An 18,237-nucleotide genomic window follows, 5' to 3' on the forward strand; every position below is an offset into this window, starting at 1 on the left:
GGTAGTCCGGATGGACGCATGTGGATAATGAAAATATCCAGTTTCAAGCTTTCTGTTTTGGATTGTTTGTTGCTGTGTTGGCTTCTTCAAGAAAATGAATCATTATTTATGTCTAGGTATGTGCATTTACTGGTTATAGAAATTATTCGGAAAGAACAATTACATTTTTTAAATCTTTTTTTTTCTATCATCTGTTATTGGACGTGAGAGTGCTGTGGTGTTGTATATGTGGTGTTGAGTGCCCTTAACAGAGTCAAAGTCTAATAGGATTGGCTCTTTCCTAATTCAGCTCATGTATTCTCTTGCATGCACACACAGGAAACAAGTAAACTCATAGGGATAGCTGACGTGTTTTGAGTCGGAATATTGTACCTGTCTCCACTTTTCCTCTGTGTTCTCTCATATCTACTTCACTATGATATCTGACCAAGCAAGGACAAGTGACATCAGATATTGAATATATGATTTAAGCCTCCCTTTCACCTGTACGCAATATCCTGATCTGAAAAATTATAGAACATGACATCCATTTGTAACACATTAGAATATTGCTCAGTTCCAAGATCAACTGCTAATCAGAAAGCGATTTTAGCCCTATATTCAGACTTATGGTACAGTCTCAAACTGTATTACTGAGCCACTATCAATGACTGCTTTCATTATGACACTTTTCATCATTTATATATATATATCCATCCATCCATTTTCTGAGCCGCTTCTCCTCACTAGGGTCGCGGGCGTGCTGGAGCCTATCCCAGCAATCATCGGGCAGGAGGCGGGGTACACCCTCAACTGGTTGTATATATATATATATATATATATATATATATATATATATATATATATATATATATATATATATATAGTTGGATACCAACCACTGCCTCCACGTTACTGTTCCATGTTCATGTTCCTGTTTGACTCTATGTTTTGTGTTCCAGTAAGGGTTACGCCCAACTAACTTTCACATTTGGCAAAACAGGAGGAAACACTTTCTTCCGGTTCTGGTCACTGGTGGGGCCCTATGGCAGGAGACCGAGACAAAGCACCTGTAGAAATATTAAATGTCTACAATGTCCTTTGTTTTACACAAGACGCCCTCAAGAGTTACCAAATATGAGCATTTCCAATGTTTAGGCTTCATTAGTGTTCATATAAATTATATCATATATGTATAAATAAATTATATATATGTATTTAACTTTTGTCCGAAGATGGCAGCGATAAGGAAAACAATATTCCAGCAAGTTCGAGTTCAAACCATCATGTCATCAGCCAGTAGTTATCGCTGCGCACACAGGAAGTCTGCCAACCTGTCTTTGAATTTAGTCACGTGACGCTCCACATAAGGCCCGTCACCTTGGTAAACATTGGTGAGTGTATTGCTTTTGTTGACATTGCAGTTCCACAACACTGTTATAGGATTCTTTTTCTAGGTCGTCACGTTATAGTCCCCCTTGTTATCAGGCAGAAGTCAGACAGGTACTGTATGCACTGTCCTTATTTTTGCCTGTAGTACATTAAAAAAAAAAAAAAAACATTTTGGCTCAGCACTTTTTTCACCACGACAGACCGATACAGAATCCGCATCACTTCAGACGCTGCACCGATCCGCCTGTTGAACTCCCGCTCCATTCTTCCCTCACTCGTGAACAAGACCCTGAATACTTGAACTCCTCCACTTGCGGCAGGATCTCTTCCCTGACTTGGAGAGGGCACTCCACCCTTTTCCGACTGAGGACCAGGGTTTCAGATTTGGAGATGCTGATTTTCATCCCAGCTGCTTAACACACAGCTGTGAACCCCTCCAACGAGAGTTGAAGGTCACAGCTTGATGAAGCCATCAGAACCACATCATCTGCAAAAAGCAGAGACCACCAAACCGGACCCCCTTAACACCTCAGCTGCTCCTAGAAATTCTGTCCATAAAGGTAATGAACACAATCGGTGACAAAGGGCAGCCTTGCCGGAGTCCAACTCTCACTGAAAACCTATTCGACTTATTGCCAGCAATGTGGACCAAACTCTGACACCGGTCGTATAGGGACCGAGCAGCCCTTATTAGGGGGTCTGGTACCCCATATTCCCAGAGCACCCTCCACAGTACTCCCAGAGGGACACGGTCGCCTTCTGCAAGTCCACAAAACACATGTAGACTGGTGGGGTGAACTCCCATGCACTCATTTCTGAGGGTGTAGAGCTGGTGCACTGTTCCACGGCCAGGATGAAAACCAAACCGCTCCTCTTGAATCTGAGAATCGACTTCCAGACGGACCCACCTCTGCAGAACCCCTGAATAGACCAGAGAGGCTGAGGAGTGTGATCCCCCTGTAGTTGGATCACACCCATGAACGATATAATATCTGCCTGTATTACACTTGACTCTCCTTGGATCGACTGTCATTGCTGCTCAACGGAGACATCACAGTCTTAAGCAGATCCAGATGGTCTCTTGTCACTTGGCGAACGACTTGTACTATAACCTCCCTAATCCTGCTTCCACTTTAACTGTAATCCTTCTCTTAATCGGGTGGAGATAAAATAATAAACAATTTAGCCACACTGATCCGACAAGTAGGACAGGGAAGCACGACACACTCACACAGTGTACAACATGAAACAAAGGGGGAATAGGTGTAAAATGTGGCATTTTTCCAGGTTGCTGCTGTATATAAACTGACACAGGGGTGTGAAGTTTCACACCTGAGACTCACTTCTCCAGTTAAAATTGTCGCTCTCCAACATGTATTTAATTTAGCCTGTATTAGGGGCTTTCCCACCACAGGAACCTTTGCAGGAACTTCCCGAGCTACCCTGGTAGCTTGAGTTCCCCTTGTGTCCCCACCGAAAAAAACTACCAGGGTACGGAAGGTTCCCACTGGATTTTTCCATTCCCCCTGGCGGGTAGGGTCTTCCGAGAGCAACAAGGAACTCTTTGAGGGGGCGAGCTGTGCTGACGAACACTAATTGGTTGACAGACCTCTGTAGGTGTTTACTTTTTCATTCACAGAGCTGCCATTATGCGGCGTTACACAACGCTAGAAATAAGAGGATTATCATACATTGAAAAACAAAACTTCTAAACACAGATCTTTACATTTTCCCGCTGAGCCGCACTTGGTGGACAAGGAGAAGATTGGAAAAACTCTGTGCTCGTCGAGCTTACATCGCCAGGCTGAAGGCGGGCTCTGAGGCAAGCAGCGGTGGCGGACTCAGTGGCAAGGTCCACCGCTGGCTGGAACAGAGTTCTAACCTCAAGAGGCCGTGTGCGTCTTCCTCGGGCCTGGCAGAAGACGAACACTGGCATGAGGCTGGCCGGCGGGAACGCTCTGATGGTCCAATCCCAAAAAATAATTAAAAATCTTCCAAGGGAGGAGCTCCTCCAGCCTGCAGAAAAATGCCACGTTTGCCATTGTGCAAGAGAAGGAAATGAACCGGTCCGTGAAAAAAAAAAATGCCTACTCTAAACCAGTTTGTGGTGCAAAAAAGGTTGGGCACCACTGCTTCTAAATGACTCAAAATATATTTGTTGGTTACACAGTCAGAAAAAAAAGTGTTGGAGTGTTAAATAATTTCAAAACATTTAGTTCGGTGTGTGTACAGTAGTTATGAAGTCACAAAGTCACACACAGTAGCATTAACAATCTGAAAAGGGCTAACGTCATATCTTGTTTTGCCCTCTGCTGGTTGTTTTTTCTTTGTGGTGTATTTTTTGGCGTGCCGGTCCGACGTGGCAGGCCCAAACGTATTGTGAGGGTCTGCTGGGAACGTCTGGCGGAATCCCCTATCAGAAGGAGTTTCAACTCCCACCTTCGACAGAACTTTGCTCATGTTCCGGGGGAGGCGGGGGATATCGAGTCCGAGTGGACCATGTTCCGCGCCTCCAATGCTGAGGCGGCCGACCAGAGCTGTGGCCGTAAGGTGGTTGGTGCCTGTCGTGGCGGCAATCCCCGAACCCGTTGGTGGACACCAACGGTGAGGGATGCCGTCTAGCTGAAGAAGGAGTCCTATCAGGCCTTTTTGGCATATGGGACTCCTGAGGCAGCTGTTGGGTACCGGTTGGGCAAGCGGAATGCAGCTTTGGTGGTCGCTGAAGCAAAAACTCGGGCATGGGAGGAGTTCGGTGAGGCCATGGAGAAAGACTTCCGGACGGCTTTGAGGAAATTCTGGTCCACCATCCGGCGTCTCAGGAGGGGGAAGCAGTGCACCATCAACACTGTGTATAGTGGGGATGGAGCGCTGCTGACCTTGACTCGGGACGTTGTGAGCCGGTGGGGAGAAAACATCGAAGACCTCCTCAATTCCACCGACAAGCCTTCCCATGAGGGAGCAGTCTGGGTTCTCTGAGGCGGGCTCTCCTATCTCTGGGATTGAGGTCACTGAGGTGATTAAAAAGCTCCTCGGGGGCAAGGCCTCAAGGCTCTGGATGTTGTAGGGCTGTCCTGGTTAACACGCCTCTGCAACATCGCGTGGACATCGGGGACAGTGCCTCTGGATTGGCAGACTGGGGTGGTGGTCCCCCTTTTTAAGAAGGGGGACCGGAGGGTGTGTTCCAACTACATGGGGATCACACTCCTCAGCCTCCCTGGTAAGGTCTATTCAGGGGTGCTGGAGAGGAGGGTCTGTCTGGAAGTCGATTCTCAGATTCAAGAGGAGCGGTTTGGTTTTTGTCCTGGCCATGGAACAGTGGACCAGCTCTACACCCTTGGCAGGGTGCTCGAGGGTGCATGGGAGTTCGCCCAACCAGTCTACATGTGTTTTGTGGACTTGGAGAAGGTGTTCGACCGTGTCCCTCAGGGAGTCCTGTGGGGGGTGCTTTGGGAGTTTGGTCCGCATATCCGGCAGTAAGTCGGACTCGTTCCCGGTGAGGGTTGGACTCCGCCAAGGCTGCCCTTTGTCATAGCCGAGGCATAGAGGGGGTCCGGTTTGGTGGCCTGAGTATTGCATCTCTGCTTTTTGCAGATGATGTGGTTCTGTGACCTCCAACTCTCACTGGAGCAGTTCGCAGCTGAGTGTGAAACGGCTGGGATGAGAATCAGCACCTCCAAATCTGAGACCATGGTCCTCAGTCGGAAAAGGGTGGTGTACCCTCTACAGGTCAGGGATGAGATCCTGCCCCAAGTGGAGGAGTTCAGATATCTTGGGGTCTTGCTCACGAGTGAGGGAAGAATGGAACAAGAGATCGACAGGCGGATCGGTGCAGCGTCTGCAGTGATGCGGACTTTGTATCGATCCGTTGTGGTAAGGAAGGAGCTAAGCCGAAAGGCGAAGCTCTCGATTTACCGGTCGATCTACGTTCCTACCCTCACCTATGGTCACGAGCTGTGGGTCATGACCGAAAGAACAAGATCCCGGATACAAGCGGCCGAAATGAGTTTCCTCCGCAGGGTGTCCGGGCTCTCCCTTAGAGATGGGGTGAGAAGCTCGGCCATACGGGAGGATCTCAAAGTAGAGTCGCTGCTCCTCCACATCGAGAGGAGCCAGATGAGGTGGCTGGGGCATCTGATTCGGATGCCTCCTGGACGACTCCCTGGTGAGGTGTTCCTGTATTTACTGGTCTTTAACAGAAGATGAAGCTCGTCCATTTTGTTGGGTAGGGAGCGTACATTCGCGAGGTGGATCGACGGGAACGCCAATCTGTGTCCTCTCTTGCGGAGTTTCACCTGAATGCCGGCCCGTTTCCCTCTGTGGCGCCGCTTCCGTCTCCATGCGCCGAAAACCGCGGACGCCGCTCCGGTGAGTAACTCGGGGAAAAACTGAGCAGATTTGCGAAAGTTGGTGACAGAAAGTCCGGAGTAGCCTCCTTGATGGTTAGCAGGTCTCCCCTTGTGTAAGTGAGTTGTGTAAGGTCTCCAAAGACGGACGAAAAACACAAAAACAAAAACAATACTAGAGAGCGCGTTACCGAGGCGACCACACTGGTAGGCGCCATCTTGGTGCTTTAGGCAAGGAGGTTGGCAGTTGGTTGCTCGATTTTTGTCTATTTGAGCCATGGAATGCAGATTTGATGACACAGCCCTGTGTGGCATTTTTCGCCGAACTCGCAATGCGCCCCCTCCAAACTCACCCCTACCACCCGTCAACGAATGAATTTCACTCGGGGAAAACATCATTCAAGGGGGGAAAACTTTTAATTCCCTCCTCCCCTTTGGACAATAGATTTTCAAGGGGGGAAAAAAGCAACTATCCATACCCACCCGGCCCGGCCCAAAAATGGAAAAACGCTGACGTTTGGTTTTCCATTTTTGGTTGTGTGCCAGCAACACATATTTGCACGCCTCTGGCCGTGGTTGCTAAATTTAATTGATACGCTTAAATAATTCAACATCCAGAGTTCAAATCAAACGAACAGAAACTGTAGCTACTGTATATGATGAATATGAATAAAACAATATGAAAGGATTTAATCACATCGAAATTTTCTTTTTGCAACATTTAGCAACAAATGGACCCACCTTGAGCAACATCACCTGAAAATTAGTAGGCAACAGTGGAGCCACCACCAGAATTCATTCGCTGTGTTCTCATCTATCCAACCAAATGGCACCAACATGGGAAACTGAACTACAGTGTGAACGTAGCCTGTGTGATTGCAGGATGCTGTGTTGCTGCACAGCCACTTGCAGCAATATTGCACATCACTGCGTTCTAAAAAGCAAAGGTGACTTGTTGGAAGAGTCTGTTATGGCTCTGATGAGGAATTTTACAGGATTTTTTTGTAAATGAGGTGGCTTCTATAACATTAATCAATGCACTGTATTGTATTGTGTTACTGTTTTGCTGTCTGGTCTGGCAAGGAAAAACATTAACTGTATACATGGTCCCATTTGACCATGGTACTGTCATGAGCTATCCTTGTAGTTCCTTGGAGCTTGGGTGGTGCTTTGCACCCCTCTCGCTCTCTCGCTCTCCCTTCCCTGTAATCAGCAACACCTTGGCGCGCATCTGTTGTCAATCAGCCGTCATCATCTCTGCCTGCATAAAAGCCTGCCAGATCCTGGAAACCCTCGCAAGAGCAACCGCGGCACATCGGCCTAGTATTTTTACGTAAGCTACGCCTTATTCGCATTCTTCTGATGTCTATGTTCTTCCTCATCCTCAGTGGTCAGTGTTCCCCGCCTTGCTGACCTCTTCCACCACGCCGCCAAGCCATCCACCTGCTCACGCCACCGCCTGCCGCACGTTCCCCGTCTCGGCGACCCGCCATTACACTTCAGAGGTCCAATTCCCAATTCCTTTTCAATAAACTATTCACCACAAACCTCTCAGCCTCCGCTTGCTTCTGGGTCCAGTTACAACGGATACCTTTGTATCGTGACAGGAGTTTATACTGTATGTTGATACAGTACATAGATTTTTCATTTTATAATCTATACAGTGTCTATGTACTCAATCGTCATTGTGGAGAAGTGACAGATGATTCAGAAAGAATGTGGGGCTGAATGTCCATTTAAAATACTCATATGGACATTCTGATGTATGTTTTTGTCATCTTGTCAGAAAGAAATTTCACAGTATTTTTTAATTTTTACAATTTTTGATTTTAATTGTTTATGGGGTTTTTTTCTATAACAGGCATGTAATGCTTAATGTAATGATCCAGCCAGCCGTACATTTTCTATAGTGCTTATCCCCAGCAGGGTCCCATGTGAGCTGTAGTCGATCCAAACTGACTTTGGGCAAGAGGCTGGGTACCCCCTGGACTCAGGCGCAGCTTCAGCTGTGCCCCCCCCCCCCCCCACCCTCCACCCCCCGAACCCCAACCTCAGAACTGTCAGCAGAATGTGGTAACTACTACACCACTGTGCCACACACATAATGAAATTGTTATAATAATCTGTGGACTTAATCTTACACAATAATGACTGGAGTACTGAAAATGAGGGACTCCTGTTGGTCTGCATGAGTAATGAGTATTAATTTTTTTTTATACATCCCAAATTATAGAAGTGATTGAAAAGATGAAGCTTGGTGACCACACAGGACATAGAGACTGTGCCTGAACAACAGTAACTACCTGGAAAGAGCGATCTCAGCTTTCTGGCGTGCGATGTCTGCTGCCTTCTGTGCTCCCTCCACAGCTCGGTCCACCTTCTCTCTGATCTTACTGGCCCGGAGCGGGATCAGGTTCTTCCTCTTGCCACTCACCAGGATGTTCTGCTTGTATTTCCCCTCCTCTTTCGTGCCATCGGGAAATGCGGTGCAGCCATAGCCGTGGCGTTTGTTGCTGAGCCACTCTCCCTCATACTGCAGCCCGTCGGACCGCCGGCTCACTCCGAATCCTGTCCTCTTGTCATTTTTCCACTCCCCACAGTAGGTTTCTGTTGCTGTGGCGTCCACATCATCATCAGCTACTCCCAACTCCGCATCTGCATCTCCAAGGCTACAAAGATGACCATAGTTAGGATGAAGTTATTTTAATAAAAAACATATTATTTAGAGTAACCAACTGTTTCGACTACATGAATATACAGGCTGTTTGGTTTGAATTACTGTATGATCTTTGTGTTTCCACGTTGTTATTTGGGGTAGGGGTAGAGAGAGACAATTTTTTAAATTAAAACCGGCAATATTGCAAGTTACTGGGAATTTATATTATTTGTTTTCTTTTGCTTTAGTGTTTTTTTTTTCCATTTTTTTGGGAAGCCACCACAGAAAGGCTACCAGTGACAACAATGAGGAGAGATAGGCTACTGTGTATTTATGATGACCATGGAGTAGGACATAGTAAAGGGGTACATACTGTATTTAAAAAATATGTTCAAAAGTGACTTGTGTTCAGTTTTTAAGGCATCCATCCATCCATTTTCTGAGCCGCTTCTCCTCACTAGGGTCGCGGGCATGCTGGAGCCTATCCCAGCTGTCATCGGGCAGGGGGCGGGGTACACCCTGAACTGGTTGCCAGCCAATCGCAGGACACATAGAAACAAACAACCATTCGCACTCACAGTCATGCCTACGGGCAATTTAGAGTCTCCAATTAATGCATGTTTTTGGGATGTGGGAGGAAACCGGAGTGCCCGGAGAAAACCCACACAGGCACGGGGAGAACATGCAAACTCCACACAGGCGGGGACGGGGATTCAACCCCGCACCTCAGAACTGTGAGGCTGACGCTCTAACCAGTCGGCCACCGTGCCGCCAGTTTTTAAGGCAATCATCAAAAATAAGGTTGAAAACATCCAATAACTTATTTTTTGTTTTTTACACCTGTCAGATAAGACAAATTGTTACTTAATACATCCATTCTCCTAACCACTTATCCTTACGAGGGTCGCCTAACCCAACTGACTTCGGGCAAGAGACGGGATACACCCTGAAATGATTGCCAGCCAACCAAAGGGCACATATAGAAAAAAAAACAACCATTCACACTCACATTCACACCTACAGACAATTTAGAGTCTTCAATCAACCTACCATGTGTGCGAGGAAACCGGAGTACCCGGAGAAAACTCACGCAGGCGCGGGGAGAACATGCAAACTCCACATAAGGAGGCCGGATTCAAACCCAGGACCTCAGAACGGTGAGGTGGATGTGCTAACCAGTCGCCTACCGTGCCGCCTACTTAATACATGTTAAGACTTAGTGTATGTTTGTGTGTTATGGTGATATAGATGAGCCCAGATCTCCAGCTAATTGTCTAAATTCATATTAATTGCCATATATTCTCATTGTGTGGTATGGACTCAATTAAAAAAAGAAAAGAAAAACAGCTGCTAACATAGAGAGTTTCTGACATTTTTCCAGAAATGTTCCATCCCTTTGGAACCCTCAGAAGACACAGCAGGTAACACAACAGAATTCTCTGGCCATCCTTTTATTGGCAAAAAGTGTTAAAGGATGCATTTGTGCATCGGTTTCTGTCCCAGTGAGCTTTGTCGATTACAAATGGCCTGATAAACTGTTGTCAGCCACTCAGCCCACAAACAGGTTAAGAGCTGCTGACGGTGGTATTTACCATATAGTGTTTGTCAGTCTGCTAAGTGCCTTTAAAAATAAACCACCTCAATCCTGAATGCCTGGAATTTGACACTGAGGATTTCAAGGAGTGCAGAACTTTCCACATGCAAATATATTATTTGTGATTCAGGATACATGCTACCCATTACATTGAGCTACTGATTAGTAAAAATGTTCCCCTGATAAGGCTCCATCTTTATTTGCCCGCTTATCCTCACAAGGGTCGTGGGAGTGCACGTCAGTAAACCCTGAACTGGTTGCCAGCCAATCGCAGGGCACACATAACCAAACAACCATTCACACTCACATTCACACCTACGGGCAATTTAGAGTCTTCAATTAACCTACCATGCATGTTTTCGGGGCGTGGGAGGAAACCGGAGTGCCCGGAGAAAACCCATGCAGGCACGGGGAGAACATGCAAACTACACACAGGCGGCGCCAGGGATTGAACCCCGGTCCTCAGAACTGTGAGGCAGAGGCTCTAACCAGTCGTCCAGCGTGCTGCCCAATCTGATCACATGATCAAAAATTGGGGTCGAGCACGTGATTTTCAGCTGATCGAGATTGAGTGAAAAGGACCGGTTTTATTCATTTTCTAACATTTTAAATGTCACAAAGTGACAAAATAATCCAAAGTTACAAAGATCTTGCCAAATGAAACTGTAATAGCGTCGTTTTATATTAAACAAAATTTTTCGGGGTATTTTTAGTACCGGTATTATACACGTCACTGAAAGTGACACGCAGACGCCACGTGTTTTTGTGCGTGTCTGTGTGTGTGTGTGTGTGTGTTTGTGTGTTTGTGTGTGTGTGAGAGAGAGAGAAAGAGAGAGAGAGAGAGACACAGTCTCTACCCTCCCTGAGCGTGCTTTAAACTGTTTAATGACACCCGAGGTGTAGTTTACTGTTAGACTAAACACCCATCAAAAAGAATTACACACATTGAATATTTGAATACAAGACAGACTGTATTGTTTTAGCTTAATGCTAACAGTCAATGGAAATCCATTTTGATGGGCTAGCTAGAATTAGCATTCGATCAGGGGTAGGATTTACCTTCAAATAATGACTATTTATACACAAACTCCTTAGTAACGCATACAGACAGGTAATATAACAATACTCACAAGCATATATTGTTCTTAATCTATGAACAACGAGTTAAATTAATGTTTTATTGTGAAGTTCTTCCTTTTTTTTTATTTTTTTATTTTAATTACGACAAATGTGTAGCTCCATGCATACACCGCACCACACTGCCCCTAAGAGACCAAGGCCTGCACAGCAGGAACAGCACATAAAGTCATATTTTCCTGACTGTCTGACATGAAATCAGACTGAAATTTTGCTGTCTTTAATATTTAATATTTTTTATATTGTTATTTTACTTCTTACAAATTTATTTATGGGTTGTTCTTTTAAATATTAAACGTTGAATTTTGGTAGTTATATGTATCGGATCGGGACTTGGTATTGGGAGATAATTGAAATTAAAGACTCGGACTTGGGTGCAAGAAAATTTTAATGCATAGTATGCCTCTTTTAAAACTGGTTCGATAGCTAGTTCTCCTCACTAGTTTTACAGCACACTGCTATTCATTACTCTGCCTGATCCCATGGCCCCCACAGCAGCATACCTGATTGTAGAGTTGATGTCAGACGCAGCTGAAGACACAGTACTCATTCCAGCTTCACTCCTGAACGAGCTCTGTTTTGACCTTTGAGAAGCCAGAGAGCTCCTAGACTCAGACTTCCTCAGCTTAAGCCCGGACAGAATGGACCTCCTGAACAGCCCACTCTTCCGCTTCCCCTTTAGGAGCTCAGTTTCACTGTGTGCCGTCAGTACGAAACCCCCTCTAGAGACTGCAGGACTGCTGCCGCTGCTTCCAGTGCTGCACATGGAGACGCTGGTGGACAAGGTGCCAGGAACAGGGGGAGGAACAGGAACTATTGCGCCGGTCCGGTCAAGTAGAGCTGTACCGTTGCTGTGTTCCGAACTGGAGCGAAGGGAGTTGATGGACGTACGGAGAGGGGAGCGGATGACGGCCGCCATGCCATATGGGACACTTTGGCGAACACCATAGCCGTGCCGCATCCCACCAACCCACTGGCCCTGAAATGTGCCTGGAGAAAGACAAAAACATTTAGCCCCTAAAGTAAAACAATATTTTATATGCTTTTGGCCCAAGAGGTGACATCATTAATGGAAAAAAAAACATTGGATTTGGCAACAATAAAAAGCAGGTTGTTTAATTTTATAGATATTCGGCTTCATATCTATTGTAGCGTATATTGATGTTAAAAAAAACATAAATTAATGTGTCGAGGGGTCAGAGGCTAACGTTAGCATTATCTTTTGTTCCCCGGGGTTAGGGTTAGGGTTTCAATTGAAACGGGGGGATGTGGTAACTGAGGACGTTTAGGTAGCATCAAAATGGGGCACCACGTCGTTGATTAGCTCACAGCAGGGCAAAACAGTGAAAAACCTCGTGAAGCAATCTTTTTCTGAAAGGATTCCCACAGTTATGTAAAATAAGAGTAACATAACATAGTGGAATATAGAGTAAATGGCTTAACTCATGAGATGAGCGTGAATGAACTGTTGAGAGAGAATAAAGTTGGGACGTGTAATATTATTAAACTACCCCCAAGCAACTACGCACCAATTTGGACTTATTCTGGTAGTGGTTGTTTACTCAATATTAGTGGATCATGTGCTCGGAGGCACGCTTTTACGCTTGATTGAGAGCGTAACTTGCAGGAATACTAGAGATTTCCCTCAGTAGTCTTGCAAGCAAGAAAGCTGGGGAAACAGAGCTGCACCACGGGTTTAACGAGGGACCAAGCCTTTCTCGTGGTCCGGGGAACCACGTGGAGACCAAACAAAAGAAAAAAGGGAGGGGAGGACGGCCGCAGCCGAGAGGAGTCAGGCAGGAGCCAGAGCGCAAGATCAGAGCCAGGGAGCAAGGAAGAGAGAGCAAGACAAAGGGAAGGTTCTGCCTTTATACCTCTGAATCGCGGGCAAAAGACATCACGCCTCCATCTTGGATTTCTTTCTCTAAGTGTCTTAATTATGCACATGCGCCCTAATCAACTCCCCTTTCTATTCAAAATGGTTCCCAACTTTCAAACTGTCTCAAGCAAAGATTAGGTAAAAGAAGGAACTTTTTTCAGTCTTGGATCTGGCAGCTCAAATAATACTGTCCAACACAACACTATTTAATCTGTTCTGTGTCACATTATTTCATATATATTGTGCTTGTAACATCTGGCACAGTCCTCATGAACAGACTATTCGCAACTTTCAGAATCACATTAATGATGGCGAAATCAAGGCGTACATCCAGGGTACTCATGCAGCCTTGTACACATTTGTACAGGAGTGGGATTTCCTTAATTTATTGTTCATTCCCCATGTATTTAGAATCACAAGGAGTTCATTTTGCAGTGTTTTCGATCACCACTGGGGGATGTCCGTGTTCCATCAATGAGAAGTGTCTGCTTGTTTCGAGGGCTTGTGTCTTGTCCTCGTCAATCTGCCGAGTGGACTTTTGGAGGTGATAAGAGGGGGATTGTTCTTTGTTGAACAATCATCAGTCATCCTTCCTCCCCCAGCTGAGCTGTGGGTCACAAGGAGTCAACGCAGACCTTCTTGGGGCAACAGTGGTAAGTAATGCCGTCAAGCTGAAGAAGGTGTCTTAGCGGGCCTTTTTGGCCTGCGGTACTCGCAGCTGATGGGTACTGGCTAGACAAGCGGAATGTAGCTTTAGTGGTCGCTGAGGCAAAAACACTGGCATAGGAGGAGTTCGGTGAGGCCATGGAGAATGAATTACAGACAGCTTTGAAGAAATTCTGGTCCACCATCCAGTGGAGACAGTGGAGACAGTGCCTCTTGATTGGCAGACTGAGGTGGTGGTCCCGCTTTTTAAGAAGGAGGACCGGATGGTGTGTTCCAACTATAGGGGATAACTATCCTCAGCATTCCTGGTAAGGTATATTCAGGGGTTCTGGAGAGGAGGGTCTGTCTGGAAGTCAAATCTCAGATTCAGGAGGAGCTGTGTGGTTTTTGTCCTGGCCATGGAACAGTGGACCAGCTCTACATCCTCGGCAGGGTCCTCAAGGATACATAGGAGTTCGCCCAACCAGTCTACATGTGTTTTATGGAGTTGGAGAAGGCGTTTGACCATGTCCCTTTGTCATGGTCTGTGTTTTGGTTTGGGTTGTGTTTAGTTTTGTTCCATGTTTTCCTGTGTTCCATGTTTGTCGTGTGCTCATTAGGTTGTTGTGTCCACCTGTTCTCGTCTACTTTGTGTCGACCAATCAGCTCTCTCCAGCCACTCGTGTCTTGTCCAGGTGTTCCTCGTTGTCTCGTCAATTTGTTTGTATTTAGTTCCCTGGTTTCTTTCAGTCCTTGTCGGTTCATTGTCGTTGTCACACGTCTTGCCATGTCATAGTCGCCAGTTGTTTAGTCGCCAGTTGTTTAGTCACCAGTTGTTTTAATCATTGTGATTAAATATTATTATTTTGAGATTCCCGCGCTCCTGTCTTGCCTCCCTGCTTCCCTGCAATTGGGTCCACCATGTTCTTGCCTTGCGTTCCTCGCCTTCGCCCTAACCACGTACGTGACAGAATGAACCGACCAGAACAGGACCCAGCGGGAAGAACATGGCGTCACCCTGGACGCCACCAAACTGCCTCCACCGTCCTCAGCCTGCCATCCATACCTACCCTCCTCCAGTAAGCCCTATCGTTCAGTCTTTTCTGTCCTTTTCCTCGGGTCCCCCCACTTGTCCTAGTTATTCACCGTGCCCGACTATTTTACATCCACATGTTTCTTTAGATTCTGATTTTTCTGATTGTGAAGATGGCCCTGATTTAGTTAACCTCCTGTCTGATTCTTACTCTGACACAGATTTAGAATTTTCTGGTTCCTTCCCTAGTTTATCCCGTCCTCGTCAGTTTTTGTCACGTTTCCCCGTTTCCAACCCCAGTGAGTCCAAATCCTTTCCCTCGGACCTTTTCTTGGGCACCCGTTTGGCCATCTACCCAGGACCGCCGCGTGGTGGCCAACGGAGGCGCCCAAGTAAATGTCAAATTTTGCCCCCTCGTTTTTTCCCCCCTGTTCACAAGTCACTTGATTTTTCACCTGTTCCGACACGTTGTTCCACGGCTCCAATTAAGTCACGTCTAGCCAAAGCTGCCCCCAAGCCATGTTCAATACCAGACATTTTTCCTAGTTCACCTTCCCGAGACCTTGTGCACTCTTCCACTCCCGTACCTTCTACTCCCAAACCTCAATGGCGGCAGGCTGAGGAAGCGACTGCAGCTCCCGTTCCGGCTCCTCGGCAGCTGCACCAGGCTCCCGTTCCGGGTCCTCGGCTGCTGCGCCAGGCTCCCGCTCCGGCGGCGCTCGTCCAGCGGCCACCACCCATCCTTGCTCCGGCAGCGCTCGTCCAGCAGCCGCCACCCGTCCTTGCTCCGGCGGCGCTCGTCCAGCGGCCGCCACCCGACCACGCTGCGGCAGCGCTCGTCCAGCGGCCGCCACCCGACCCTGCTCCAGCGGCGCTCGTCCAGCAGCCGCCACCTGACCCCGCTCCGGTGGCGCTCGTCCAGCGGCCGCCACCTGACCCTGCTCCGGCGGCGCTCGACCAGCGGCCGCCACCCGTCCTTGCTCCGGCGGCGCTCGTCCAGCGGCCGCCACCCGTCCTTGCTCGGGCGGCGCTCGTCCAGCGGCCGCCACCCGACCCTGCTCCGGCGGCGCTCGTCCAGCGGCCGCCACCTGATCCTGCTCCGGCGGCGCTCGTCCAGCGGCCGCCACCCGTCCTTGCTCCGGCGGCGCTCGTCCAGCGGCCGCCACCCGTCCTTGCTCCGGCGGCGCTCGTCCAGCGGCCGCCACCTGACCCTGCTCCGGCGGCGCTCGTCCAGCGGCCGCCACCCGTCCTTGCTCCGGCGGCGCTCGTCCAGCGGCCGCCACCCGTCCTTGCTCCGGCGGCGCTCGTCCAGCGGCGGCCACCCGTCCTTGCTCCGGCGGCGCTCGTCCAGCGGCCGCCACCCATCCTTGCTCCGGCGGCGCTCGTCCAGCGGCCGCCACCCGTCCTTGCTCCGGCGGCGCTCGTCCAGTGGCCGCTACCCGTCCTTGCTCCGGCGGCCGCCACCCAACCCTATTGCCTGGCCCCTGCATTACCATTGGGTTCGGCACCGTGGGCGTCCGCCTGAATGGCCCTGTAAAGACCCTGGTGCTTGGCGTCCTGGACGACCTCCTGAACCGCTCAGCCAAGCACCTCACCTCGGGTGGCCTGGATGGCCACCAGACTGACCTGAGGGGTGGACTCTGTACCCTCCTCCAGGCCCCCTTCCGCCCACCCTGGGTTGATGACTTTTTGGTTGTTGTTTGGGGAACGTCTGGGATCCGTTCCTTTAGAGGGGGGGTACTGTCATGGTCTGTGTTTTGGTTTGGGTTGTGTTTAGTTTTGTTCCATGTTTTCCTGTGTTCCATGTTTGTCGTGTGCTCATTAGGTTGTTGTGTCCACCTGTTCTCGTCTACTTTGTGTCGACCAATCAGCTCTCTCCAGCCACTCGTGTCTTGTCCAGGTGTTCCTCGTTGTCTCGTCAATTTGTTTGTATTTAGTTCCCTGGTTTCTTTCAGTCCTTGTCGGTTCATTGTCGTTGTCACACGTCTTGCCATGTCATAGTCGCCAGTTGTTTAGTCGCCAGTTGTTTAGTCACCAGTTGTTTTAATCATTGTGATTAAATATTTTTATTTTGAGATTCCCGCACTCCTGCCTTGCCTCCCTGCTTCCCTGCAATTGGGTCCACCATGTTCTTGCCTTGCGTTCCTCGCCTTCGCCCTAACCACGTACGTGACACCCTTAGGGAGTCATGTGTAGGGTTCTCTGGGAGTATGGGTTACCGGGCCCCCTAATAAGGCCTGTTCGGCCTCTGTATGACCAGTGTCAAGAGTATGGTCCGCATTGTGGTGGTACTCAGTCGGAAAAGGGTGGGGTGCCATCTACAGGTCAGGAATAAGATCCTGCTCCAAGTGAAGGAGTATCTTGGGGTCTTGTTCACAAGTGAGGGAAGAACGGAAGGGGAGATCAACAGGCGGATTGGTACAGCGTCTGCAATCATGCAGACTCAGTATCGGTCTGTCATGGTAAGAAGTAGCTAACCAAAAGACAAAGCTCTCGATTTATTGGTCGATCTACGTTACTAACCTCACCTATGGTCCAAGGACAAACTCCGACTGCAACGGACAATCAAAACTGCTGAAAGGATTGTCGGTACCCCCCTACCCACCCTTGAGGACTTGCACGCTGCCAGAACTAAGACAAGGGCGTGCAAAATCCTCTCGGACCCTCCCCACCCTGGTCACCAGCTCTTCCAGCTCCTTCCCTCAGGTAGGCGCTACCGATCAATGCAAACTAGAACTAGTAGACATTCCAACAGCTTCTTCCCTCTTGCAATCAACTTCTTGAACAGCTAACTTACAATTCCATTACAACAAGCTGGCAATTTTTTGACTTGAGTTCGTTGTCACATTTCTGTATTATGTATTACTCGTGCGCTCACTGTAGTTGTCTCGCCGTGCTGCACTATTTGCATATAGTGGCCACTCATGCCAGAGTAGTATCTGGCACACTGATTGAGGAGTATCTGTAACATTTGCACAACCATTGTCCCAGATTATCGCAGTACTCGTCACTTTAAACCGCATACACTCCTTGAAGTCTCAGTGCCCTTTGCACAATGGTCATTGCACCGGACTATTGCAATATTAGCCATTCGAACTGAGGACTCTGCATCTTTTTGCACAATTGTTGTTTGTTGTTGTTTTTTGTTAATGTCTTTATGTCTCCAAAGTGTTCTGTAAATTGACTGTCTGTTGTACTAGAGCGGCTCCAACTACCGGAGACAAATTCCTTGTGTGTTTTGGACATACTTGGCAAATAAAGATGATTCTGATTCTGATTCTGATTCTGATTCTGATTCTGAAGCTGTTGGTTGAGACCGAAAGAACAAGATAGCGGATACAAGTGGCCAAAATGATTTTCTTCCGCAGTGTGGCTGGGCTCTCCTATAGAGATAGGGTGAGAAGCTTGGTCATACGGAAGGGGGTCAGAGTTGAGCCGCTGCTTCTCCGCATTGAGAGGAGCCAGATGAGGTGGTTTGGGCATCTTGCTAGGTAGGCCCCCTGGAGGCCTCCCTGGTGACGTGTTCTGGGCATGTCCCACCAGGAGGAGGCCCTGGGAAAGACTCCGGACACGCTGGAG

At 48.2% G+C, this 18,237-nt stretch overlaps 1 protein-coding gene across 1 annotated transcript in view; it reads right to left on the bottom strand.

Annotated features, from left to right (window-relative positions):
• jph3b (junctophilin 3b) overlaps positions 1-18,237 on the bottom strand; it is a 97,926-nt gene that overhangs the window by 44,000 nt on the left and 35,689 nt on the right. The window contains exons 2-3 of the mRNA XM_061773474.1: positions 11,605-12,091; positions 8,018-8,383 (exon numbers count right to left, since the gene is read on the bottom strand). Of these exons, the coding sequence (XP_061629458.1) occupies positions 8,018-8,383; positions 11,605-12,091 (853 nt within the window). The remainder of the gene's footprint in view (positions 1-8,017; positions 8,384-11,604; positions 12,092-18,237) is intronic.

This window comes from Phyllopteryx taeniolatus, chromosome 5, assembly GCF_024500385.1.
Source record: "Phyllopteryx taeniolatus isolate TA_2022b chromosome 5, UOR_Ptae_1.2, whole genome shotgun sequence".
Classification (NCBI taxonomy): Eukaryota; Metazoa; Chordata; class Actinopteri; order Syngnathiformes; family Syngnathidae; genus Phyllopteryx; species Phyllopteryx taeniolatus.